The 27,915-nt window shown below is 43.5% G+C and overlaps 2 protein-coding genes and 1 pseudogene across 2 annotated transcripts; 1 reads left to right on the forward strand and 2 right to left on the reverse strand.

The window, feature by feature from the left end:
- On the forward strand, positions 1-25,804 carry LOC129818995 (myb-binding protein 1A-like protein; annotated as a pseudogene).
- Positions 17,388-23,735, reverse strand: si:dkey-183i3.5 (uncharacterized protein LOC566445 homolog). The gene is made up of 11 exons (XM_055875448.1): positions 23,580-23,735; positions 23,107-23,507; positions 21,688-21,899; positions 21,140-21,200; positions 20,933-21,028; positions 19,994-20,170; positions 19,488-19,613; positions 19,201-19,314; positions 18,965-19,071; positions 18,492-18,844; positions 17,388-17,580 (listed from the first exon to the last, which is right to left on the reverse strand). Exons 1-11 carry the CDS (start codon positions 23,728-23,730, stop codon positions 17,561-17,563), a joined length of 1,818 nt encoding a protein of 605 aa, XP_055731423.1. The 5' UTR covers positions 23,731-23,735; the 3' UTR covers positions 17,388-17,560.
- On the reverse strand, positions 25,142-27,201 carry LOC129818989 (uncharacterized protein C11orf87 homolog). The gene has a single exon (XM_055875419.1). It carries the CDS (start codon positions 27,183-27,185, stop codon positions 26,700-26,702), a length of 486 nt encoding a protein of 161 aa, XP_055731394.1. The 5' UTR covers positions 27,186-27,201; the 3' UTR covers positions 25,142-26,699.
- Between the last annotated feature and the right edge of the window lie 714 nt (positions 27,202-27,915).

Below are 27,915 nucleotides of genomic sequence, written 5' to 3' on the forward strand. Positions count from 1 at the left end.
TGTCAATACAATCGTAACAACCGAATCATTACGAAACTTCGATTCGACACTCCACGACCTCCATATAAAAACCCATCGCTTGACGAGCGAATACAATTTTTAAAAAGCCACCTACTGGAGAAGACAGATTTTGGCCCCATTTATGCCTCTTGCTTGGCCTTTTACTCTTCTAAAAGCGGTACAGCTTTTGTCAAATTAACTCAAAAATATATATATTTTAGCATTTTAGATAACTCTATTCGTTTCCCCAACGTTAACCTGTTACGTAAATTATCCTAACCTGCTAAAACAAGTAAAATCTGACAAAAACTGTATCCCGTCTACTCAAAACCCTTATCTCCCTACTGTCAAATGGCATGAATGCGATGCATGTAGACAAGGGGGAGATAGAAAATGAGCCAGTGCGACCGAAAATGACTGATGCCAAGGGTATTCTCCAACAGAACCGCGAGTTCCAGGACTTCTTCTGGGATATCGCTAAACCTGAACAAGAGATACGGCTGAAGGCCATTGAAAATCTCATACAATATCTGAAGACTAGTCAAAAGGTTGGTGTGTTTGGGACAGCTCTCAGTTGCTAAGTTAGCTGCTACGGAGTTACCTCGTTAGCTAACATAGCCTACTTATCTTGCTAAACCAACTACAGTAGCTGGTTAGCTAGGCACATGGTCACTTTTATGCTATTGGCGGGTGTTGGACTTTAGAGAAACTGGCAATAACATTAACGTAATCCATATCAAGTTTGGCACAGATGTAAACTAAAAAAATTTTTTTCACACCTGGCCACGTGTGTTGAGTTTTGATTGCTGCAATGCTACTTATATGCATTTACATTTTAGTCATTTAGCAGACGCTCTTATCCAGAGCGACTTACAGTAGAGTGCATAATTTTTTAAAAATATTTTTACATACTGAGACAAGGATATCCCTCCCGGCCAAACCCTCCCTAACCCGGACGACGCTATGCCAATTGTGCGTCGCCCCACGGACCTCCCGGTTGCGGCCGGCTGCGACAGAGTCTGGGCGCGAACCCAGAGACTCTGGTGGCGCAGCTAGCACTGCGATGCAGTGCCCTAGACCACTGCGCCACCCGGGAGTTGACCATATGCATTTGAGTTGCTGTCATACTGTCTGTTTAGAAGGTGTATGTTCCACCACACATATACATGTTACATTTATGGGACCATAGAGTTCTTGACATTTTGCATGTGTTGTCTTTCCTTTCTAGACAGATGAGTTGACATACACCCTGAAGAGACTGGTGGATGGCTTGGCACACACTAGAGAGGCTGGCCTGCCAGGCTTCAGTTTGGCTTTGGGACAGGTAATGTCAATAGTACATCTAATGGCTCACCAACATCCTATTTCTTTGTACATGTCTTACGAAGGAGTTATTAAGGTGTTACTACATAACATATAAGAGGTTGTTACTGATGTATCATTTCTGTCATTGTTTTGGTTGTCAGGTACTGAGCGTGTTTGAGGAGGTACCTCTGCGTACAGCCTTTGATCAAATCAAAGAGAAGCACAACTTGGCGAACGTGAAAAAGGTAAACATGTGATGTGACTAAAGTTAGATGCTGTGGTAAATTTCTAATTTTCGAATACATTTTTTATTTAACAGTTATTTAACTAGGTAAGTAAGTTAAGAACAAATTCTTATTTACAATGACGGCCTACCCCGGCCAAACCTGGACGACGCTGGGCCAATTGCGCGCCGCCCTATGGGACTCCCAATCACGGCCGGATGTGATACAGCCTGGATTAAAATCAGGGACTGTAGTGACGCCTCCTGCACTGAGATGCAGTGCCTTAGTCTGCTGCGCCACTCGGGAGCGTTTCACTAACATCCATATACTTAATGTAATCAGCCAATGAAGGTCTCTATATTGCACAGTATCTTATGTTGCCGTTTATATTCATGTTGACAGAAACTCATCAGAAATGCTGCTTTTGGGAACTTCTTTGGTGTGCTCGCCCTGTCGCAGTCCACACGCCTTCCAAAGGTAAGAATGACACCAGATCACCCATGGGCTTGGCAGAAAAGACTAGTATACCATGTTTTGCACAGAGAATTGAAGTGCACATATGTCCCCCTTATTGTTACTGCCAGACTTAGCTCGGTCTCTACTTTTCAGACTTCAGTGTGTTTGGTTTTCTTACTCAGCTGTGTGTGTGTGACAGGACCCTCAGGTGGTGCTGGAGTGTGTCCAGCTCCTCCAGAGCCTATCGCAGTATAGAGAACTCCTGCGGGACCTGCCCAGGAAGACCATGGTGGACATCCTGTCTGAGGTGAGTGACTCAGCCAGCTCTACTTCATAGTGTAGCACTCTTCTAATGGTGTCTCAATGTGATAAATCATTGTGTAGAATGGTGCAGTCGGTATGACCTGTGTGTTGTTTGGTCTGTGTGGTTCTCCAGACATCAGAGGAGGTGTTTGAGGAGGTGCTGCTGGGAGCCCTGCAGACAGACCTGTCCTCCGCCTTCAGCACCCCTGAGCAGCTGCAGCTCCTCCTGGTGGCCATGCAGAAGTTCCCCCAGGTGCTCAAGCTCAAGAAGCTGAAGAAGCTGCTGGGCATCTCCACAATCATTACCATGGACAATATCCCTAAGTGAGCAGCTTTTTACAACTAGGGCTATGGTTTTTTCCATGGTCACACACACACACACACACACACACACACACACACACACACACACACACACACACACACACACACACACACACACACACACACACACACACACACACACACACTTACTCAATGTAAAATCAAACCTGTGTTTCCTGTCCAACCTCTCCCCTAGGTTGACAGATGTACTGAAGATGGCGGCCCGCTCAGTCAAGAAGGACCGCCTGCTGCCTGCGGTGGAGATCTCTCTGAGGGAGGACAACTTTGAGCTCTTCTGGAGGGAGACCATCATTAACGGCATGCTGAAAGACCAGCCGGGGCCCACACAGTAAGCACAGCATTGGGGTTAAGACTGTTGGCTCCTCACTCACATTTGGACCCTGAACCCAAATATTAGATGATTGAACTAAGTTCTGTAGCCTAGACCCATGTAATAATCCCCCCCCCCCGTGTCATTTTTCTAACTTCATGCAAGCATTTCCCCCCATGTATGTTCCTGTTTTCCTTCCTGTAAATGTACATAGCTGTTCTAACAAATCTAATTTTATTTGTCACATACACGTGTTTAGCAGATGTTATTGCGGGTGTAGCGAAATGCTTGTGTTTCTAGCTCCGACAGTGCAGTAATATATAACAATTTCACAACATATACCCAATACACACAAATCTAAGCAAAGGAAGTAAGAATATATAAGTATATGGACGAGCAAAGTCAGAGCTGCATAGACTAAGATACAGTAGAATTGTATAGAATACAGTATATACATATGAGATGAGTAAGGCAAGATATGTAAACATTATTAAAGTGACTAGTGTTCCTTTTATTAAAGTGGCCAGGGATTTCAAGTCTATGTATATTGGCAGCTGCCTCTGTGTGCTAGTGTTGGCTATTTAACAGTCTGATGGCCTTGAGATAGGAGCTGTTTTTCAGTGTCTCGGTCCCAGCTTTGATGCACCTGTACTGATCTCGCCTTCTGGATGATAGTGGGATGAACAGGCAGTGGCTCGGGTGGTTGTTGTCCTTGATGATCTTTTTGGCCTTCCTGTGACATCGGGCTGTCTTCTCTCTGTGCCCCAGTTACCTGAGCTACCGGCTGTTGGGTAGTGCCCTGCCCTTGTTGACCCTGGCCCAGCTAAAACAGGTGTTAAATGGAGAGGTGATGAGGGCCTACGGGGAACACGTGGTCTCTGCACAGGTCAGTCTCCCTACAAATGTCTGTCGACTCATAACTGCACAAGATTATAGAAAATACATAGTGAAGCTGCTGGCATCTTAGTTGGTCACAGAAAATATGTAGTAAGATGCTCACTTATCCAAAAAGGAAATGTTTTAAAATATATTGACTTACAAGTATGCACTCATCTCGCCCCCTCAGCTCCCAGACCGTTTTAAGTTTGCCCCCGAGATGGAGACGTACATTGGCGACGTCCTGCAGGGCTGCGATGACCCGGAGAAGCAGCTGGCGGTGATGGTGGCCTTCTCCCTGCTCACCAACCAGGGCTACCCCGTGGTGCCCTCCTTCTGGAGGGTTGTGCAGCACCTGCAGCCGACAGCACTGCAGAGCTACGTGGACTGGCTCAAAGACATGTTCCTCAACCCCCGGCTGGACAGCTGCCTGGACTTCAGAACCCGCAGGCAGAAGGAGAACCAGGAGGGCGGAGTCCAGGGAGTAGAACTCTTGGAGCATGTCCTAGAATTACTAATATATGCCTTCTGGCTTCTAAACTACAAGTATCCCATTGAATTGTTGACTCTCTATCCTTAGGAGAGAGAACTGCATATTCCGCCTGAGGAAGTGGATCATTCCACGCCTAACCTCCATCGCGGAGAACAACCAGGTGAAGAGAGAGGAGGCTCTAGTGATGGATGTAGCCAGGTGAGAGATCTCACTGCAGGGAAAATGTCAAGTCGCTCACTGTTTGCTGCTCCCCCAAGTGATTTTAGATTATGCCTTTGTGATATTACTTTTGGGAGCAGCAAAGGGTGATTTTTTTTTTCCTGTGCCAAGTTGGATGTGTGTAATAATCTTCCCAACATTTCTATAACTATTGTATTCTGAAGGGCACTTTATAGTCATAATGTAGCATAGATGCTAACCCATTGTTTTGTCCTCCATCGCGCCAGGTTTGTCTTTTTCCATGCGTTCTTCAATGCTAAGAAGGCCACCCCAGACATACTTGAGACAGTGCCCCTGGATGAGAAGGCCAGAGTCGTCATCATCAACTCCTTTTTTGGGTGAGATAAGACTACTTTACACTCTTTATCACTTTCCAAAAACAAGCTGTGGGGTAGTGAAAGATGAAGAGCATGGCTACAATGGTAGGTGGCTGGAATAGTCAGTTAAGTTTTAAACATGTATGGTTTTAAAGGGGCAATTGCATGAAACTCCATAGCGTGAGTGTTCATTTACGTTACACTCTAGATGCCCTACGCCGGGGGTAGGTAACTAGATTAAAGCCACTGGCCGATATTTGTCGGAGTGGATGGTCTGGAGACCAGGACATAATTATAATCATTTGTACATTGCAAATTAGAGGTCGACCGATTAATGGAATGGCCGATTAATTAGGGCCGATTTCACGTTTTCATAACAATCGGTATTTTTGGAAACCGATTTGGCTGTTTAAAAAAAAAATGTTTACAACAATACTGAATGAACACTTATTTTAACTTAATATAAAAACATCAATAAAATCAATTTAGCCTCAAATAAATAGTGAAACATGTTCAATTGAGTTTAAATAATGCAAAAACAAAGTGTTGGAGAAGAAAGTAAAAGTGCACTATGTGCCATGTAAGAAAGCTAACGTTTAAGTTCCTTGCTCAGAACATGAGAACATATGAAAGCTGGTGGTTCCTTTTAACATGAGTTTTCAATATTCCCAGGTAAGAAGTTTTAGGTTGTAGTTATTATAGGAATTATAGGACTATTTCTCTCTATACCATTTGTATTTCATTAACCTTTGACTATTGGATGTTCTTATAGGCACTTTAGTATTGCCAGTGTAACAGTATAGCTTCCATCCCTCTCCTCGCTCCTACCTGGGCTCGAACCAGGAACACAACGACAACAGCCACCCTCGAAGCAGCGTTACCCATGCAGAGCAAGGGGAATAACTACTCCAAGTCTCAGAGCGAGTGACGTTTGAAACGCTATTAGCGCGCATCCCGCTAACTAGCTAGCCATTTCACATCGGTTACACCAGCCTAATCTCGGGAGTTGATAGGCTTGAAGCACAGCGAAGAGCTTCTGGCAAAACGCAGGAAAGTGCTGTTTGAATGAATGCTTACGAGCCTGCTGGTGCCTACCACTGTTCAGTCAGACTGCTCTATCAAATCATAGACTTAATTATAACATAATAACACAGAAATACGTGCCTTATTTTCCGGATTCGACCATATTAATGACCTATCATCTTGAAAACAAGACGTTTATTCTTTCAGTGAAATACGGAACCGTCTAAGTCTAAATATTCCTGTTACATTGCACAACCTTCAATGTTATGTCATAATTACGTAAAATTCTGACAAATTAGGCGGCCCAAACTGTTGCATATACACTGACTCTGCGTGCAATGAACGCAAGAGAAGTGACACAATTTCACCTGGTTAATATTGCCTGCTAACCTAGATTTCTTTTAGCTAAATATGCAGGTTTAAAAATATATACTTCTGTGTATTGATTTTAAGAAAGGCATTGATGTTTATGGTTAGGTACACGTTGGAGCAACGATACGCACCGCACCGATTATATGCAACGCAGGACACGCTAGATAAACTAGTAATACCATCAACCATGTGTAGTTAACTAGTGATTATGAGTGATTGATTGATTGTTTTTTATAAGATAAGTTTAATGCTAGCTAGCAACTTACCTTGGCTTCTACTGCATTCACGTAACAGGCAGGCTCCTCGTGGAGTGCAATGTAATCAGGTGGTTAGAGCATTGGACTAGTTAACTGTAAGGTTGCAAGATTGAATCCCTGAGCTGAGAAGGTAAAAATCTGTCGTTCTGCTCCTGAACGAGGCCGTTCCTAGGCCGTCATTGAAAATAAGAATGTGTTCTTAACTGACTTGCCTAGTTAAATAAAGATTAAATAAAGGTGTTAAAAAAATATATAGTAATAATAATAATAATAAAAGAATCGGCCAAATCGGTGCCCAAAAATACAGATTTCCGATTGTTATGAAAACTTGAAATCGGCCCTAATTAATCGTCCATTCCGATTAATCGGTCGACCTCTAGTTGGCACTATGCATTCGGGCAGGTAGCGTTCTCCTGGCATCCACCAAACCCAGATTTATCCGTCGGACTGCCAGATGGTGAAGTGTGATTCATCACTCCAGAGAGCGCGCTTCCAGTACTCCAGAGTCCAATGGCGGCGAGCTTTACACCACTCCAGCCGACGCTTGGCATTGCTCATGGTGATCTTAGGCTTTTGTGCGGCTGCTCAGCCATGGAAACCCATTTCATGACAGTTCTTGCGCTGATGTTGCTTCCAGAGGCAGTTTGGAACTTGGTAGTGAGTGTTGCAACCGAGGACAGACAATTTTTACATGCTACGCGCTTCAGCACTTGGCGGTCCCGTTCTGTGAGCTTGTGTGGCCTACCACTTCGCAGCTGAGCCATTGTTGCTCCTAGACTTTACCACTTCACAATAGCAGCACTTACAGTTGACCGGGGCAGCTCTAGCAGGGAAGAAATTTGACGAACTGACTTGTTGGAAAGGTGGCATACTATGGTGAGCTCTTCAGTTTGGGCCATTCTAATGCCAATGTTTGTCTATGGAGATTGCATGGCTGTGTGCTCAATTTTTATACACCTGTCAGCAACGGGTGTGGCTGAAATAGCCGAATCCACTAATTTGAAGGGGTGTTCACGTATATATATTTTTTATTTCACCTTTATTTAACCAGGTAGGCCAGTTGAGAACAAGTTCTCATTTACAACTGCGACCTGGCCAAGATAAAGCAAAGCAGTGCGACAAAAACAACAACACACAGTTACACATGAACAAACGTACAGTCAATAACACAATAGAAAAATCTATGTAATTATTTTATCAAAATAGTTTAACCAGTTATCTTTATTTATTTTTGCAATAATCCCTGATCTGGCTTTTAAGTCTGTATGAAAATGCCGTTGTTACAAATTGAACCTGCACAATGCACATCCACTAATAATGACCAACTTCTTGTGACAGGCATTCTAGAAAATGAACACGGGTCTCATTAACACAAGCCCACGTGCTAATGAGTCTTTATACTGTATTTCAAGTCTAGACAACTTGGAAGTATTTTCTTGCTAACAAGGTAGAGAACGGTTAAACTGTTATGAATAGGCCCTCCTGTCCGTCTCCAACTATTTGAATAACAGCCTGTCCGCTTTGTTTAGATGTTGAAATCAAGTGGCCTACCTGGATACTAAAAAGCTTATTTCTCAGAATGAGAATGAGTTGCCAATTCCTTATATACGTGAGTCTTTTTAGGCTCATTGTACATTTATACAGACTAGCACATAAGTCTGTGGCTAAAATGCTGCGCGTGACAAATGGCGCATTCATTTTCTACAACATTGATACTCTGGTTTTATTAAGATCTGCTCTGTTCTACCTTTTGAGAGTTGAGACATAAACAGGGTATCGTTAGACGGTTAAGTTCTTGTCTATTACAGTAAAAGAATGTCTCTTAAGCGTTTCGGTGTCCGTATGTCCGATTCTGTTGGACCTAACCTCCAATGCAAATAGCAAGTTTAAACTGCTTGTTGTCCAGAGAGGAAGAAGTGATCTTTCGTCATTGTTGTGTGGCAGGGGGAGGGGCTTGGTGTCTGTCTGTAAGTGGGAAGGTGCGCACCCGTGCACAGAAGCAGTGAAGGAGACGAGACCAAAAAGAGACGACGCTCATGAAAACAAACACAATAAAAACCTAGGTTCTTGTGATAAAGGCATTTGGAACATTGCGCTAAAACATACATTCATATTACTCAAATTACTTTGATATATCACCCAGCCCTACTGCAAATTGACCACAACTTAACCCAAAAATAGATTATTTTCAAATACAATAATTTCATACCTTGATTACATTAAGACATGATCACATATCTATTTGTGGGAATATTTGTGAACAAATGTCCTAAATTAAACATATTTTAGCTGAATTCCTGGTTATTTTAGTATTTGTTTTGTCCAAAAACTGAAGTCCAAAAAAAAGACATGATTTACACTACACATCCGATTAACATGTCTCTCTAACCTCCCAACCCCTCCAGATTGCTGCAGCATATCAACCACCTGCCTTTGCTGGGCGACTCCCCTGAGGTGGCAGCCCGCAACCAGAGGCACGTACAGGGTGTGACGGCTGACGGCTCCATGTGGAACTTCTGTCTGGTGCGGTACGCTGACACCCTGCTCAACCAGCCCAAGTACGCTCGGAGCACCCAGCCCTTCAGCCCCGAGCAGAGACAGGCCTGGGACAGGTACGGACCACACTGACTGTACATGGACCATATAGAGGTAGAGATGGAGGGGGGGGGGGTTTAAAGGTTGGGGAAAGAAAAATGTAAGCCAATAGTGAACCTGTTATGATGTAGTATGCTGGCGTCAGTGGGGACTCTAATGAAGAAATCTAAGAAAGGCCAGACTCCAGAGACCTCTGCTTTCCAACAACTCTTCCTGCTGGTTGGCATTCACCTCTTCAAGGTACACAATTAATAAACAAATGAGAGATGAAAATGATTGTAGTAGTATGGTAAGATTTCTTAGATACATCATTTTACTTTGTCCTTTTTATCCCACGTTTATGTATACATGTTTGCTTGTACCGTAAAGGTTCCAGAGGATTTGGTAGACCTGATGCAGGATCTGCAGAACTGCATGGAAAAAGCCCAAGAGAAGTCCAAGAAGAAGAAGAATGCGGTAACCGGTAAGACAACCTGTCCATAGGGAATGTGTCAGAGCCAACCGAATCTTACTGAAGAGTTGAGTTTGCCAAAACCACCCCAGTCTTAATCCGTGACAAGGAAAGAAGTACTCATTCTCCATATATTGAAAACCCATCTATTTAGCTATTTCCCATCCATACTGTTTTACAGTGACTGTAAAGCCGGGTGTACACTACACTACATGATTTTGGCCCCGATTTAGCTGTCCCAGACAAGTTTTTGAAATCGGAGACAAAATCCCAATATTGTTGTCAACTCGGGCGTGCGGCCGTCACTGCCGCTCGGTAAATGTGAGTGGGTCAGAGACTCAATCTGAGGGCTACCGATCTCGTCTTTGAGCAGTCCCAGACGTCCCAAAATTTTCAAGTATGTTTGTTTTTTTCGGCACAATCTGCAATGCTCTTGTAGTGTGAGATGTGCAACGACAAGTTTTGAGTACGGTGATGAACAATAGCCAATGAGAGCTCGCCTGTTGTTTCCCATTACCCATAATGTGTCGACTCAAGAAGGAGCGATGAATACTAGATTGCGTTTGAACTTTAATCAAAGCCAAAGTGTCAAATCGTTACAGCTCTGAGCAATGTTAAAAATGTTGGCTAGATATTTCAACTGTAGGGCAAGTGTGAATGTCTGACTGAAAACGTTTGAGGCTGCTTTGAGCCACAGGTCATTGTAGCTTCATTAAATCTAATCACAACATTGTTTTCGCCGGACAGCGTGGTTGGTATCGACAATCCTCAACACCAAGTGAAGAATCTTGTAGTGTGTGACCCCCCCCCGTCTGCCAGATCATTTAGTGTGCGCACCACTACATTTGCGTGACAAAAAAAACTACAGGGAAGATGGTCGTTTATTGTGAGGTTTAGCGATGTCAGGAATTTGAAAGTCGTGTAGTGTACACCCGGCTTAAGGTTAGTATAAATACCAGCCTCTATGTTCAGTATGGTAGCGTTTGGTGGGATGTCTCTGTAACCACGTGTCGTGTTAATCCAGGTTCTACAGGAGAGGAGGAGCCCCACTGGGCTGAGGTGGTGGTGGACATTCCTGTTCTCACTCCTGTCCCAGCCCAGTAGACACATCCGTCACGTCTGCAGGACTGTCTTCTCCAACATCTGTCCTCACGTCACCGCCAGAGCCCTCACCGCCATCTTGGATGTAAGTCTCCCAGACTAGAGAATACTGTACTCTTACAGAGCTGTAGTTTTTAAATGTTGCATAAAAATATTATGTTGTGTTCACTGAAGGTAAAACTTCTGTTGATTTGCGAAAGTAAATGTTGATATATTACAGGAATGTCCATTAATTTGACTCATTGTGTCTTTAGGTTCTGGACCCAGATAAAGAGGAGGAGGACAGTGCCATCGTGGTGACGGATGATAAAGACTCTGACAAAATAAAGAAGAAAGACCAAAAAAAAGAAAGGCGAGGATGATGATGAAGACGACGAAGAGATGGTCAGTTCAGTTCTTTCACACCTGGTCACGTTCACAAATCTACATCAGGGTTTTTCTATAAACTAGGGTACCGGCTGGACAACATGTTACAGCTATTGGTAAGTCATTGATAATAGTTAGCCATTGTTTCCCCATGTCATTACATTAAGATATTTAAGGGGGAACATAGGTTTTACATTTTATTGAATATAGCTAGACGACCCCTTCTCTTGGTTGGTGTCTTGACGGATTTGTCCAAAATCGTGTGACATAAAACATTACTTTTCTGTCCTTGCATTTGTTGCAGTGTAAGTTGTCATCATATCATATATTAAACATGAATCAGTTAAATTAGACATTGAACTTGAGCCCTGTATGAAACCTGTATCTAGCAGTCACTGTTTTTTTGTATAGAGATCTCAGAAATGCACTGTAACTACCTAACATTTTATGTTAAGAGGTGAAACAGTTTTCATTAGCACACAAATCCCCCAAAATGTATGCTATTGCAAAATGGAATGCTTCTGACTCACCTTACCTTGATACTTAAAACCTAAATTGATATTGTCATTAACGTGCTTCTTCAATAATTATGCATAACACAGTTGGATGTGTATTTGATGTAAAGCTGTTTAATTACACCGTGATATTTTCACATGTCATCATCTGATCCAGGACGGAATTCTTTGAATGACAGTCAAGTGACAAACAGCTGTTGTGATGGCGTATGCGATGCAACCGCCCAAGTGCTGGGAAAAAAGTGTTTGCGAAGACAGTTGTGCCAGGATCCACGTTGGATCTAATTACCCTAGCGAGTTGATGTTGATCATCAGTTGGTGTCTGCATGTTTTACAGCAGGGTCTCGTTAGATTTAACAGGGAAACCATCAAGTGAGTTCATGTTTTTGTGCCTCGGATCTCTTCGTAAATATATGTATTACTTGCTTCTCCAGAATGAGGAAGAGTCGGATGCATCAGACGACGACTCTGATGAGGGTGAAGATGAGGCCATGGAGGAGGGGGGCGAGGTGGTACAGAACCAGGGTGCTCTGGTAGGTGTCTTGTGATTGGTCTTTTGTTCTAGCTCTGGGATTGTACTTTACTCTTATTTTTCAAGGTTTCACTTTTAGTGCTCAAGAAACAATTGTTTTTAGCCGTAATTTTTTGAATGCATTTTGTGTTAGTCTAGCGGTTTCAGGTTTCATTGAAATCCTCACTGTGAGGGTGGGGGGGGGGTCAAAAGCAGAGACATTGATACACAGCGCTGTTCTAGACGTTTTTAACTGGACCGGGTCTTTCTTGCTGCATGTCACAGGCCACTGAAGTGGACGGCAGCGAGGATGACGAGCTGGATGATGAAGCCATGATGAAGCTGGACGGCAGTGTCGCAGCACTGTTCCTTGAACAGAAGAAGAAGATGCAGGCCAAGAAGGATGAGAAGGACAAGCTAAAAAAGGAAAAGACCCTTGTCAGAGACTTCAAGATCAAGGTATTCACATGACAAGATGACTATTGCTGTCTCGCCTATTTGGATAGAGTTGTAAGTGTGAAAGGTGTGGTAGTCGGCGTGGCCAACCCCGCATTTTCTTGGCCGCAGTGGCAAAATGTTGCCGTTTTAAAGCACATTTCCTGCATTTCTACACATTTTGCCATGCCTTATGCTGTGTTGTTATGCTATCTGAGTGACTTAAACTTTCCAAAATCAATGGGGACCCCATGCATTGACAGTTTTGGAATTTTTGATTCTCCCCAACTATCGAGTTTTTATTTTGGTGATTGTTAGTTCTTATAGATCTTGTAAAAAAAATTATATATATATATAGCTCCATTATCTTTCTACGTAATTTATATATTTATTATTTTTACATGGAGTGGTGGCAAGGATTTTGGAGTGGTGGCAACGATTTCACTGCAAAATGAATATAGGCGAAACACTACTCTAGCAGTGCTATTTCTAACACTGCCTCTCTTGTTCTTCTGGTGATGGTCCCCCTATGTTCATGGGGTGCTGACCCTGGTTCTTTGCTGTGTTCCAGGTGCTAGACCTGGTGGAGGTGTTCCTGGTCAGGCAGGGCAGCAGCCCTCTGGTGCTGGGCATGGTGGAGCCCCTGCTCAGCGTCATCGAGAGCGGTATGAGCTCCGAGAGCGACCAGCAGGAGCAGGACTTCCTCCGCAAGGCCGCAGACATCTTCAAGTACGTCATGCTAGTGCCTTTAGACACACACTGGGTCAGAAACATACCCTCAGACACATACAGTGCCTTCAGAAAGTATTCACACCCCTTGATGTTTTCCACATTTTGTTGATAAAAAGTGTGTTTTAATTGTCATTTCTGTTGTCAACAATCTACACAAAATACTCTGTCAAAGTGGAAGAATTTTTTTTACGTTTGTTAAAACATTTATGAAAAATAACACACTAATAAATCTTGATTAGATCAGTATTCAATCCCCTGAGTCAATACATTCGAATCACCTTTTGCAGCGACTACTTCTGGGTAAGTCTCTAAGAGCTTTCCAGACCCATTAAACAGTTACACAGCCATTACATTCTCTAACTGTTTTAAAATCACCATTGGCCTCATGGTGAAATCCCTGAGCGATTTCCTTCCTCACCGGCAACTGAGTTAGGAAGGACGCCTATTTCTTTGTAGTGACTGGGTGTATTGATACACCATCCAAAGTGTAATTAATAACATCACCATGCTCAAATGGGTATTCATTGTCTGCTTTTTTTAATCAACCAATAGGTGCCGTTCTTTGCGAGGCATTGGAAAAACTCCCTGGTTTTTGTGGTTGAATCTGTGTATTATAGAATAGTGTGTGTAGGCCAGTGACAAACAACAAAGCGTGTGCAAAGCTATCAAGGCAAAGGGTGGCTACTTTGAATAATCGCAAATACTGTATATTTTGATTTAACACTTTTTTGGTTACTACATGATTGCATATGTGTTGTTTCATAGTTCTGATGTCTTCACTATTATTCTACAATGTAGAAAATAGTAAAAATAAAGAAAAACCCTTGAATGAGTAATTGTGTCCAAACTTTTGACTGGTACGTTTTATGAGTAGGCCATGACCCTAGGATGGCAACAAATTCTACATTCTAAGTGGTTTTAATTGGCTTTCTCCATTCTGATTTGATTTATATTCAACCATACTAGGACAAAACTGACAGTGAAGTAGTGCAATTTGTAAAACTGTATCAAAATACCTTTTTCTAGACAGTATTGTAAAAATCCATACCGGTACGTGGATCACCTTACAAGACGATATCGCACAGCCCAATATGTCATGTCGGCTTTATCATCTCTCCACTGTTGCCACGGCAACCTCCTTCCTCAAATACTTTCATTGTGCTCCCAAATGTGTTTTGTTCCACATTTTTTCAATTTAGGAACACATGTACTCTTGAAAACTTGATTGCTGACAAGAAAAACATTTTGAAACTATGTCAACAATGGCCTAATGAAACAAATACTTAACGTTTTGGGGTGGAGTTTTCCTTTAATACTGAAAGCACCTCGCAATGTATTAGAGATGTGAGACAGGATTTGTGCTCTACTTCTCTTTATGAACCTCGAAAGAACAACTTGTCATATGCAGGTGCATTGAAGACGGATGTATTCTGTCTGGGGAGACAGATTATCATGTCATGTCAACAGTTTCCAGTATTATTCTGCCACACTGATCAGTCACCCTCGTCCTCTCCTACCCCCAGGAACCAGCTGTGCCGGGCCAAGCAGTACTGTAAGACCGTAGGCGACAGACAGGGGGAGCTCCATGACCAAAACCCAGAAGCTGTCTGACTCCTCAGTGTCCCTCTACTTCTTCAGTGCATCTCTGTACCTGGTCAAGGCGCCCGGGGGCCTCAGCAGACGGCAAGACAACACTTTCTACTGAGGAGGTAAAGCCTCTTTACCTTTCAGAGTTGACTACAGTGACAATTGTTCCTTAACCAACCCTTAGCATTCAACCTGAATGTACGCCGAGTATTTACTATTAGTGCGTCTTTTGTATGAAACCCACCTGCTGAAATCTCGGTGTTGCAGCTGAGGTTCATGGGTAACGTGGACGTGGAGAGGGTGTCGGCCCTCTTTAAAGGGGTGCTCTGCTCCTTCATGACGCGCAGGAAAAGCCCTCTGTCAGGCCTAATGTTTGTCGACCTCTTCACCCGCTTCCCTGTGAGTCAACAACAACCGCATCCACACTGCTCTCTATTGATTCAAATGACTGCATAAACACTTGAAGATGCGTTGTTTCCTCTTGTTGCTCTGTGCTTTCTAAGAATCCCCACAACTAGTGTCAAGAAGTTTGTTGGCTGGTGTAACGCGATGCTGTTGGAGGTTGATTATCTTGTGTTGTGTGTAGGTTCTGTGTGTGAACCTGTTGGTGACCGCAGTGGAACACATCACAACAGGAGTCAGAGAACACCAACAGGTAAGACTAGCAGGCTCCACCTCAACAATTAACAGTAAAAAGAAGCATCTGACCCTGTAGTTAGGTTAAACTTCTACCAACTTTCTAATACAGTGATGATGGACCACACTCTTCCCAGCCAGTGATCCTTTCAGACTGACGGTAAATACCACTGATCTGCACAAAATAATCTTCCCATTGAGTGTTTAATTTTGTATGCGTGTGTGTTCCACAGAGCCAGGCCAGTGCCATGGTGCTGCGGGGGCTGCAGAGCAGGGAGGTACAGCAGCTGTTAGCAGGCGACCCCTGGGCAGGGCTGCTTCAGCAGGCGGTGGGCCGTGTGGCAGCGGTAGGCATCAAACACCTCACCCAAGCTTAGACATCAGAGAACATGTCACTGTGTGAAACACCACAGGAATCAATCTCTATATCACATCATTACTGCAAAGCATGGGGAAAATCATATTGTGGTAAATTGGGAGCTCATAATAATGGCGTGCTATCAAACACATTGAAAACATGTTTGATACTATTCCATTGATTCCGATCCAGCCATTACTATGAGCCCGCCCTCCCCAATTAAGGTGCCGCCTGGGATGTGCGTACGACCCCAAACTTTCTTCAAAAGCATGTTACATTAAAAACGGATGTTTTTCCATCCAGTTTAATCTCTAGGTTTGACTTGGATGATACTGTACATTACCTATCTCTCCCTGGAGCTGCTGATTTGTTACTGATATGGTTGTGGATGTTCTTACTCAGAGTCTGGAGACTGTAGTTGAGACTGGTAAGAACAAGGTGGTCCAGGAGAAGTTGGTCAAAGCCCTGGAGCTCGGTCTCTTCCTGGTCAAAACTGTCAACCAGCAGGTAAAGCAACTTAATACCACACCCCCCATTACTTTTGTCTTTCCAGATTCTTTAACCTACTTTTGTCTCCTGTGTTTTACAGAAGCTGTCTGTGGATCTGGAGCCCCTCAAAAAGGTTCTTCAGTCCATGAGAGAGGTTCTGGGCTTCAGGAAGACTGGACAGAATGAGGACACCTACTGGGCTGTTATGAAACACGTGAGTTACTCAGCCACATGCTTACTGTTACAGTGCCATGTCATTGGGAAATAATTGTACCAACAATACTCATATCATTGAGACCTACTGTATATGTCAGCTATTTTGGGGGGGATGGGGGTGTGAGTACTGTTGAAACTTTGAGCATTTCCACTATTTCAGATAATTGGTAAGAAAACTGCTGTGCCAGTATACCAACAGAGCAGCTTGGCTAGTGGTTCTCAAACTGTTTGGGGCCGGAGACCCCTTTTGTGACAGCCAATTCATAAGGGACCCCCTCATAATTACAACACAACTCGAGTGAGATACAAGGAGTTTTACTACTTCGGCAGTGCATGGTCAGACGAACCAAGTCTCGGGCCCTGGGAAGAAACATTTTAAAAGCCCGCCTCTTGGCATCGGAGAGAATGTTGCAGATTAGGCTAATTTCCTGCAGTTCTACACGTTTTGACATGGGGCAGAGATTTTCTGTTCAGCTTTAAAGCGAATATCCTGCAATTTTGCCATGAGGCAGAGAGAACTTTGCAATTTTAAATGCACTGCAATTTATGTAAAAAAACTCAAACATTTTGGGGGAATACAGGCCTATTGATACAAAGGAAGAGTGAGGTTTGTTTGTGGCCTTAGGCTGTATGTTCCGTTTGCTTCCCTACCCCCTCCCAACACACCAGTGTGAATCTCATGCAAAATTCTGGAGTGTTCACAAGCATTCAAATAATAATTGGTCATTGTCTTGTATGAAATGTCCAATCCGATCACGCTTTGTCTATGCGCCATTTTCCTTGCATGCGTTCTCGGCAAACAAGGGAGCATTGCCGATATGACGTAGTCGGCTTGAATCCAGGCCTTTGGGATTATGCTAGTAGACCTCAAGCCTATTGAATGTATTGCACATGGTGAAATAACACTGCTTTTATTGATATAAAACATGTTACATTGAGTATGGCAAGTCACACAACAGAATCTGAGACTGTGATGATTTTTCTTAGTAATTCTGCCAAAACAGGGTTTCATCTCAGCCTGGTTCCATCTCAAACCGCTGGAGATTCTCTGGTTTGTCCTGTTTGTCCTCAGTACACTGTTGAAGAGACTGGAAGGAAAAGAGTGGTCCAATGAGGAGTTGTCTGCATTGCACCCATAGAGAAACTCATCTTTATCTGCCCCATTACAGTCTTTTTAAAATGTAACCTTTACCTAGGCAAGTCGGTTAAGAACAAATTCTTATTTACAATGACAGCCTACCAAAAGGCCACCAGTGGGGACGGGGATTACAAATAAAATAGGACAAAACACATGACCATGCTGTCTGTGACAGCCTGGGCAGCACCATTGAGGCAATCCATTTTAAAATAGCAAATGTTCTTCTTCACGATTGGCTGAGCCCTCCTGATGATCCAGTTGGACATGACATCAGGAGGGATCAGCCAATGAAGTTGCAAGTCCCACCCATTATCTATAGTTGAAGGTAAAGGGACAATACACTCCCAAGTTTAACTTCTTTTTAGACCTCTAGGATGAGTCCATGTCCCAAGCAATCAGTTGTGTAGACCCCGCTATTTAATTTAACCTTTAACTAGGCAAGTCAGTTATGAACAAATTCTTATTTTCAATGATGGCCTAAGAACAGTGGGTTAACTGCCTTGTTCAGGGGTAGAACGACAGATTTTTACCTTGTCAGCTCGGGGATTCGATCTTGCCACCTTTCGGTTACTAGTCCAACACTCGAACCACTAGGCTACCTGCCACCCCAGCTATAAGCCTTGACACGTACAACAAATCTGGAAATTCTATGGTTCTTTTCCATTAATTTTTGCTTGTGGATCTACAGCATGGATGGCCTGTGACATGGACTTATCTTGACATTATGATACTTTTGAGGATAGAAAACTTTGATTTTGGAGTGTGAAATTCCTTTAAGATGGCGCCAGTAATAGTATTGTTTTAAAGGAGGCATTACAGATAAAAGTAAAACTAGTTCATAGAGATGGGAGCTGTACTCACGTCCACTGCTGCTCAGGCTGGAGGACATGTAGCTGCTCCCGCCTCCAAAGGACCCTCCACCTCCGAAGGACCCTCCACCTCCGAAGGACCCTCCACCTCCTCCTAACCCCAGACCGCCTCCAAAACCTCCAAAGCCACTGCCCAGACCCCCTCCAAAGCCGCCTCCGCCCATGCCCATTCTGTAGCCACCGCCGCCTCCTCCTCCCAGGGCCATGCCAGCCCCCCCGCCGCCGCCGCCTCCTCCCCCTCCACCTCCTCCCAGGGCCAGGGCCAGCCCAGCTCCACCTCCACCTCCACCTCCTCCAATGGCAGTCTTAGACATGTGCACGGTCACGCCTCCTCCTGACTTCAGTCTGAAACCATACGCATCACAAATACATGACTATCATAGAGACGGGCGTAGAACTTCAGAGAGCGTCAATCAGTGCTTATATGGGTGAACATCTGGATGATATGAGACCCTACTCTCTTACCTGTTCTCCTCACTGTCCAGAAGCTTCTTGTATGCAGTGATCTCAACATCTAGAGACATTTTACTGGCCAGGAGTTCCTGGTACTCTTGACCATAGTGTGTTATTTGCTGTAAGAAGAGCATGATTCATGGGTTATGCTGCACCTAGAAACTGCACATGAAAGTGGCTCATATGAGTTTTTTCTTCTTTTTTTTTACTGGTGTATACTTGTGGAGGACTCTGTACCCCATCATTACCTTTCTGATGTCATCCAGCTGCAACTTGAGGGTCAGAACCTGCTCCTGATAGGTCTCTGTGTGGGAGCTGGAGTGGGACTCTGCCTCATCCACCTGAGATTCCATCTGGATGTTCTACAACGGGAGAGATCAGTCCTGCGTATTAACAAACTGTGGCGAGCGTTAGGTTGTCAGGAGATAGTACTGGGATACTTACCCTCATACTGTCATTTATGAAATCAATGAAACATTTTCTTTGAGACTATAATTTCAGACGAGCTTTAGGGTAGACAAGGTCATGTTCCTACCAGGGTCTTGAGTCTGTCGATCTCCCTCTGTACTGAGTCGATCTGCAGTTTGTACATGCGCAGCTCCTCTTTGGTTTGGGTCAGAGTCTGGGTACTGGGCTGGGACGTCATGGACATCATGGAGAGCTGGGGTTTGAAATAAGAAAAAGGAGGTTACATTTTCATGGTGCATTCACTGGTCTTAGTCTACGCAAACATGAGAAATAAGCATAAGATTTGGGGTTGGATGCTGGAAGGCAATGTAGGCCAAAATAGTGTATTCTGAGTGCAATACTAAGAACATCCACTTGGGGGAGACCGCAACACAGATAGGAATGAGAGATAATGAATGTACTGATTCCAATGGTGTTTGCAAAACAAGTAATCATTTTTGCAACTAGTTATCGTTAGATACTGCCTGACAGACTTGAGATTACTATTGTGTTAATGCAATATAAAGTTGATGGACCAATAGACTGGTTGAGAAAATGCAGACTAGATACTGTCGGTCGCTGAAGGGTACATACACTGTCCTGCACAGAAAGAAGGGCGTCCTGCTTGCTGCGCTGGGCCAGGGCTTCGTAGTGGGACTTGACGTCCGACAGAGCAGAGGTCAGGTCCTGGGCTTGGGCCGCGTTGTCCACCGAGATGGAGAAGGCTGACCTCACACTGCCCGTCACGATGTTCCTCACCTCCTTCACTTTCTACAATACAAAGCACAACAGGAAATGTGTTATGCCTATTGTGCAATTGTTTTAATCTTCCTTGTGGCTATGGCAACAAAATACAGCTTTAAAATATGCGTAGTACTGTATTGAGACTCACAACTGAACTCTGAAAACACACTGCACAACATCTGTTGGGCATGTTGCCTTTATTTGAACACTTTCCAATATCGCTTTGGTAAATGTACCCTACTCTTTGTTGATCCCCATGTATACTATAATCTACTGCAACCGTGTTGTTAGAATAATAGGCCCACATTGTCCCTCCTGTGTACCAATTATGCCATTTTAGGATGCAGTTAGGATACTGAGAGAGTCACAGGATGTGTAATGTGAATCCATAATGTTGTGAACACTTATGAAAGGTCTGGTTCTGCAGCGGTGATCATCTGGGTGGTTTTAGTGAGAGAGAGAGAAGCAGTAGTGCTTAGTGTTGAGTGCTGGCTGTCAGCTTGTCTCAATCTCCATAATTGATGGGGAGACATTTTAATGCAGCGCCTGGGCAAGGGAGCATCTCCAGAGGGCTCAAGAAGGAATGCTTTTACTGGTAGAGTACAGGCGCAGACAAGGAACAGTGCATATGTAGAATTCTAATACGAATGTGAACCAAGAGGGGGGAAAAAACGTTTACAATTTTTCATGTTTGCTCATTTTATAGAGCTTAAATGTGCACTGAACACCCCTCCCCTAGCAAGTTAAGCAAGAATTTTCCAGTAAAAGATTTTGTCATCATGTACTCACAGCATCATACACCTGCTTTGAGAGACCAATCTGATCTTCCAGTCCGCCAATGTTGGTTTGAAGCTCAAAAATGCTCATGTAGAGATTGTCTACCTCCTGTTAAAGCATCAGAGTAGTGGTTTTAGTAGCCATAACAGAATGTTATTCATTATTTCAATAGTTTGAATAATCCTTTGGTAGTTTGATAACACCATGATGTATCCATACCTCTTTTAATGTGGTCCAGTCCATCTCTAATGACTTGGTTTGGACTGTCTCCTCCTCAAACCTTTCAACATAAAACCAATAGAAGGTTTTATATCAATTAACTTTGAGTCAAATGTATGCATTAGGTTTCATATATCATCGATGTCTACAATTCTGCTTTGTGAGTTTAAAGGGTAATATATTGTGTACTCGGCTGAAACAAATGTGGGTATTTGTTATTCTTTTTCGCAGCATCAATTGAATGTTAAGCTGTGTGTTGGTAGGATGCAGATTCTCTTCAGATCAAAAGGCTCAAGAATCTGCTGCTGGATTTTGCTCCAACTGAGCATTAAATGCATTGATCTGCCGAGGTAATTATAAAGCAAAGTCACCACATCTACACGAGGCTGAGAGCTTTCTCTCCTCAGGCCTGGTACAGCAGACAGATTAGTGACTTTAACACTATGATACTGCATTGTGTAATGTGTTGTATTGTGTGTTATAGGGTCAATGTTTATTTCAGTATGGCGCCACTGTTTTGTAATGTAATCTACCCTAACCCCACCTACCTGCTCTGGACATCTTCAATGATGCTCTTGTAGTGCTCAATCTCAGCAACGATGGCCTCCTTGGTGGCGGACAGGCCATCAATCTGGATCTTGTAGGTACCGATGGCAGAGGTGAGCAGGATGGAGGTGTTGGCAGGGCCGCTCTGGTCCGGGTTGGTGAACATGGCGATCTTGGCCCTCAGCACAGCGTTGGTCTGCTCCAGAGAGCGAGCCTGGGGACCACAGACCATGAGAGAGAACGAGAGAGAGGCCAGATCGATGAATACACTACACAAATAGATTTCTATTGGGTTTACAACATAGAAATACGGTCTGTTCCTCTCCAAGAATGGATCTGAATTTCAATGAGCTTGATTGATTTTGGATATTGATGTTCAGAACATTCTAATGGGCCTGTTCTTTTTTATTTAGATCAAATCATATGCACAACATAGACAAAACATTAGGAACACTGCTCTTTCCGTGAAAGCTATGATCCCTTATTGATGTCGCTTGTTAAATCCACTTCAATCAGTGTAGATGAAGGGGAGGCGATGGGTTAAATAATTATATTTAAGCCTTAAGACAATTGAGACATGAATTGTGTGTGTGCCATTCAGAGGGTGAATATTTCTGTGCCTTTGAGAGTTGGTTTGGTTTGTGTCACTGGTTGCTGGGTTGCACGTTGCTGGGTTTTCACGCTCAACAGTTTCCCATCTAAATCAAGAATGGTCCACCATCCAAAGAACCTTCTGCAAATTTGACAACTGTGGGAAGCATTGGGTTTAACATGGGCCAGCATCCCTGTGGAACGCTTTCAACACCTTGTAGAGTCCATGCCCTAACGAATTGAGGGTGTTCTGAGGGCAAAGGGGGTGCAATTCAAAATTATGAAGGTGTTCCTAATGTTTTGTACATTCAGTGTACAACTGATACATGCATAATGTTTTTGCATGATAACAATGTTGACTGCCTACATGAGCATTGCTATCAATTTCAAAACCAGGACAATCTGATACTATCCTCAACTGGTTTAAGCACAAACATAAATTATGCATAGGTCAATCCACATCTGTATGAGAAATCCACCTAGGTTATAAAAGGTCACGCCTTCAGAGGATAATGGTGTGTAGGATGTTGATGGGTAGAGGATACTGATCAACATAATGTTAATTAATTTGTTCAAGCAGTAGTACATAGTTTAATTAATTTGGTTGTTCAAGCACCTGTACAAATATTGAGTTTACACATGGGACCATATTTATGCATGAATAAGAAGCATAGCTAATTACTGTATTCTTAAAGTGCACTTAAAATATTACTGAGATGGATTAAAATGAATGAAGCATAGTGGCTAAATACCAACAACAATTTTCACAGATTATTGATTATAGACATTAAAGATATTGCCTGTATGAAGAGTAATATTTCATGACATACCTTGTCAATGAAGGTGGCAAACTTGTCATTGAGGACCTGCAGCTCCTCCTTCTCCTTTAGGCGGGTCACCTGGACTGTGTCGAGCGAGGGTAGCGAGGGGTCGATGCTTGGCACAGGGCTGACACCCACGTCACCACCCACTGCAGTGGTGGAGCTCAGGAAAGATGGGTTGAAGCCATAGCCTCCGATCTTGAAGACCCGGCCGCCCAAGCGAGCCCTGAGTGGGGCCACGCCAGCCCTGAACCCTGCTGCACTGACCCCTCCACCGCCGGCTCCTAGAGCCAGGGCACGTCCACCCATTCCCATCCCAAGACCGCCTCCACCTCCTCCTCCCCCCATTCCCATCCCCAGACCTCCCCCCATTCCCATCCCCAGACCTCCCCCCATTCCCATCCCAAGGCCTCCCCCCATTCCCATCCCCATGCCTAGCCCCATCCCGAGCCCTCCTCTCATTCCGAGTCCCGCTCTTCCACCCCCGCCCATTCCAAAAGACCTGGAGAGGGCCATGCCGGCCCCTCCGCCGCCACCTCCACCGCTCCTGCCCCCAGAGAAGAGCCTGTTGCCCCCATAGGTGGCCCCGAACCTCACCGCCCCCCCACTGATTCTCAGGTTAGTCTCAGCCATTTTAGCAGCAGCAGCCTCAAAGCTGGGGTGTCCAAGCTCAGAGTGCTATAGTCACAGGCATACAGACTCCCAGGGTTTTATATACACTAGGGCCCTGTAAGGGGGCAGCTGCCCTCCCTGGCTACCCATTCGCTGGGGAGGCGGCTCACGTCACTGAAGGTAGCTGGGCTCACAGGCAGGACAGCGTCTGCCCGACAGGCACTCTACTCCCACAAGTGTCAGGAGTGATACCTCTGTCCCCCAGGCAACTAGGGACTGATGTCTTTCCAGAATCTCAGCCAACCTGACTCATGTTGCCTTCACACTGGATGGATGTTTTTCTCCACACCAAGGCTTCACTTAGCATGGCTGTTAAATTGCCTGGCAAGGACTGATCTCAGTTTTATCTTTGAGTGTCGTGCTATCGAGCCCTCGTTTTTTTTGTTGAGATTTTACCGCTTCACTGAGGGCTTCGCTCATAAATCATTCCCTGGGCTTTGCCTGTGAAGGGCAGGTGAATAGTATATCACTGAACATTCTTGGATGAGCATCCCCTAAGGATGAGGGCTTTTGACAGGAATATGGTATGCAACATGTTGGAACAGACTATATAGAAGCTTTAGCATTCAACCCACCAGGTGGGTTGTAATGAACGGGGTGGGTATCCACTCCAGACAATGTACAGTATGCTTTAAACACCTAGAAAAGGGCATTTTTAAACCAATCATCTTTCTTCATGTAAAATTGGACAGAGTTCCGTTTGAGGTCATCTTCTTTGTCCAATCCATTGAGTTCAAACTTGTCCATACACATATCAGCCCTAAAAACAGTCATCAACTAAATATCCAGCTCGTTTTGAGTTTTCGCTTTCCTTATAACCTTGTAATGCAAATTCAATCACAGAGAGTAAATAGCAGGGATCTATTTGTCCCCACACTCCCCAAGGAGATTAGTCTGGGGACAGCTTTGCTGAGAGACTCCCAGCAGCAGTATGTCCAATAGGAGCTGGAGCCCAGCCAGGGATGAGGGCCCCAGGGCTTGTCTTTGAGGAGACAATTAGGAACATGCTCTCCTGGCACCTGGCCATGGGCCCAAGTCTCACTGGGAGTGACTGCTCCTGGCCCGCTGCCATAGACCCCTCTTAGAGGAGAACCTGTCAAAGCACTCAACTCTCCAATGAGCCAGCCAATCAGAAGAGAGGTGGACGTGGCTTTAGACTCAATTAAGTCAAGGGTAGGTCTGTGGTTATGGGTAGAGCCAAGGTTCTTTGAGAGGATTCACTCAAAAGTGAAGCTCAGGAACACTTAGGGCTTTTCCAGCGTCAGTGTTAAATTATGTTACAGGCTACATATTTAAAAATATTCGGTTTGTTTTGAGATAGAAAAAGAGACAAAATATCACTTGCATTACAAAGACAAAAAGCGTTAAGAAATATTTGTTTATGATTCCCGATTTATTACATTTTAGAGGATACATTATAAATAGTGAAAGTGCTATATTAAGACCCACAGCTACCACCTGGCACATGAAAGTTCATGACATCTGTAAGAGTGCATTATTACAAACTAAACGCAGATGATCAACTACCAATAAAAATACATAATTTAATTGAAACTGTGTAACTCTGAAAATAATGATTTGAGTCAATTTTTTTTAAATGCAGTCTGCACTAACTAATTGCAACAAATTACAACTTAAGCCTCTTGCCACACTTTTAACAAAGCCAAAAGCCTGAAGTAGGTTTGTGAAACCTTTTCAAACATGACGTAAAAGCGTTATTTGATAGCTCCTGTAAAACTTTGGAAAAGTGTGCCATACATAGCACATGCCAATCGGAGTCTAGTTCCTCTCAAGGCATCTTCCAACATCTACTTGCTCTTCTTTTGAAAGCGTTGTCAAAATAAAATGGATTAACACTAAGAGGAATGCATGGTCACCAGAGCATATTACATAAAATGTGCTATGTCACCCATTTCAAGCCTGACAGTAGCTACTGAATGATGTATAAAGTCAATCTTGTTATGTGGTACTGGTTTTAAAGTAACTGTCCAGTGTTTCCAGATTTCTATTAAATATGACCTATAATTCATTACAATATGAGTGAAATACTTTTCCTTCCAAAAAAGGGTAATTAAGTATGTTTTTATATGTTGGAATGGTGTGGGTGTACCCCAACAACAGAATTGTGCGCATATCAATCTGAAAAATATGAATGCGGGTAGAGTGTTGATTGGCCAGCTCATTCTCCTCAGGAGGATGACATCATCCTCTATGAGGAAATAGCAAGCATTTTCGAAATGGTCTGTTTGAGAAACAAGTTTGAGGTTTATTGTTATGCTTTGGTCACAAATACGTGTATAGGATGAGTCAACAACATTATTTGGGTATGAGATAACAGAATATGACCTTTTAAAAGTGAGATTTTCACTGGACAGTTACTTTTGAAAAGGTTGAAGGAACTTTTAGGGGAATAGTCCTTTAGTTAGAAATCTAATTCTACAATTTGCAAGTCCAGGAGTAGAATAGTAGTTGTAGAAATAAATACTTTAGAATACTTTAAGGACGACTAGCAATTTACATCTACACAAGGAAATGTGCTAGCGGCACATGAATATACATTTCAGCACCATGGACAGCGCCCTTTCTAGTGGGCATCATTATCCTTCACGCATAGCCTGTCTTCAATGTAGAATACTTTACCAAATGGTCCTTTGCTGAAATGATCCCACAAATGTATTATAATATACTGAATTATTCTACTTTTATACACGATTTATTAACGTGGCACAGATATTAATCCACTCAGTGTGATTTATGATGAAATGGCAACCATCGTTCCTTGAGGTCATTGTGTTTGTTTTTGTGCCATATTGCTTATCCCAGTTAATCCCAAATTGATGTTAAGAGTTTCTTTCAGTCAGTTACACCTGAAATATAACGTGGATATGTTGTCTATTTACAAAGTCCCAACATTTTCAACTGCAGCATTATCAAGACAAGATGACCGTTTCCAGGACTTGTCCATTTCCTTTCTCAATGTCTGCCATATCCAATTCTGATTCATTCTTTGCAATGGGTAAGGTACCAGGGTCCTCCTGAATGTGACAACTGGTATTTTGGACAACGGAGTGTGGCCGGTGTTCGCTATCTGGAGGCGACGGTCGTACAATAATACATGGTCTCGTGGGTTCTCTCTTCGTCTTGGTGGACGGGCTGCGGTTGTCACGCTCGTATTCCTCCTGGGCACGCTGGATCTTCCTCTTCTTCATCCTCCTCTTGTTAAAGTGAAATGCTGCCAGGGAAACCAATATTATCCCAATGATCATGGCCACCAGCACCATGAGCGCAAAGGTAGAGGAGAACGGCTGGAAGAAGCGGTCCATTTGGTCCATGCAGGTGCCGTTGGTTTGGGAAGCCCCATTGTAGATGCACAGTGGTATGGAGAGACCCACATTCTCCGACTCCTTGGTTGTCATTTCGTTGGGGTTTGATTTTCACTTCGGGGTGGTAGGCTAATGTCCTTCTCTCCAACCTCAGTGCGATGAGGCAAATGGAATCAAACGCCTTGATTGTCCCATTAGATTGACCTAAATGGAAATTAAAACCCCTTTGAGATCAGTAGCAAAATGTTACTATACAATACGCCAATGACATTGAGCAGGGGGGATACAGTAGCATATATGCCCTCCGTGTATAGGCTCACCATTCATGGCACGCCCGATTAAATTATTTAAATAATTGAAAGGACTATTAGCCGTGCGTAATTGCGCTTCAGTTTTGAGATAACACATTCATGGCTCCAATGAACAGAAATCAGAATTATTATTATATTTGAGGGATAGAGACATGATTCAATTCCATACAATTCCAATAAATTTACCGCTAAAGTTCCCATGTGAATAGTATCAATATGATATCATGGAGATTGGCTTATATCATAGACTACTACAATTATTATAGCCCAATTAAATGAATTTCCTTACATGAAACACAAGACATGGCCATTACCATGATGTAGGGTAATTTCAAGAGACAGATATTTAAGAGAACAATAGGAACGTATCTATTTCAGACTGTTTGAGGGGGAAATAATATGTTTTAATCTCTTACCTGGTGATACTATCTAGTCGAAGCCGTTTCAGAGTCGAGGACCGGTCGGAGTGACGATGTGGGGAGCAGAGAGAATTCTCGGGGATCACAATGACG

Source organism: Salvelinus fontinalis, chromosome 2, assembly GCF_029448725.1.
Source record: "Salvelinus fontinalis isolate EN_2023a chromosome 2, ASM2944872v1, whole genome shotgun sequence".
Classification (NCBI taxonomy): Eukaryota; Metazoa; Chordata; class Actinopteri; order Salmoniformes; family Salmonidae; genus Salvelinus; species Salvelinus fontinalis.

What these genes read in the sequence shown, in the direction of transcription:
- LOC129818989 (XM_055875419.1), bottom strand. Translation starts at nt 27,185, where the DNA reads ATGACAACCAAGGAGTCGGAGAATGTGGGTCTCTCCATACCACTGTGC.
- si:dkey-183i3.5 (XM_055875448.1), bottom strand. Translation starts at nt 23,730, where the DNA reads ATGGCTGAGACTAACCTGAGAATCAGTGGGGGGGCGGTGAGGTTCGGG. An exon ending in TTCTTTCTGTGCAGGACAGT is followed by an intron (nt 19,614 to 19,993) that starts GTATGTACCCTT and finishes TTCAAACCCCAG; the next exon opens with CTCTCCATGATGTCCATGAC. An exon ending in AGCTGGATGACATCAGAAAG is followed by an intron (nt 19,072 to 19,200) that starts GTAATGATGGGG and finishes CTCTTCTTACAG; the next exon opens with CAAATAACACACTATGGTCA.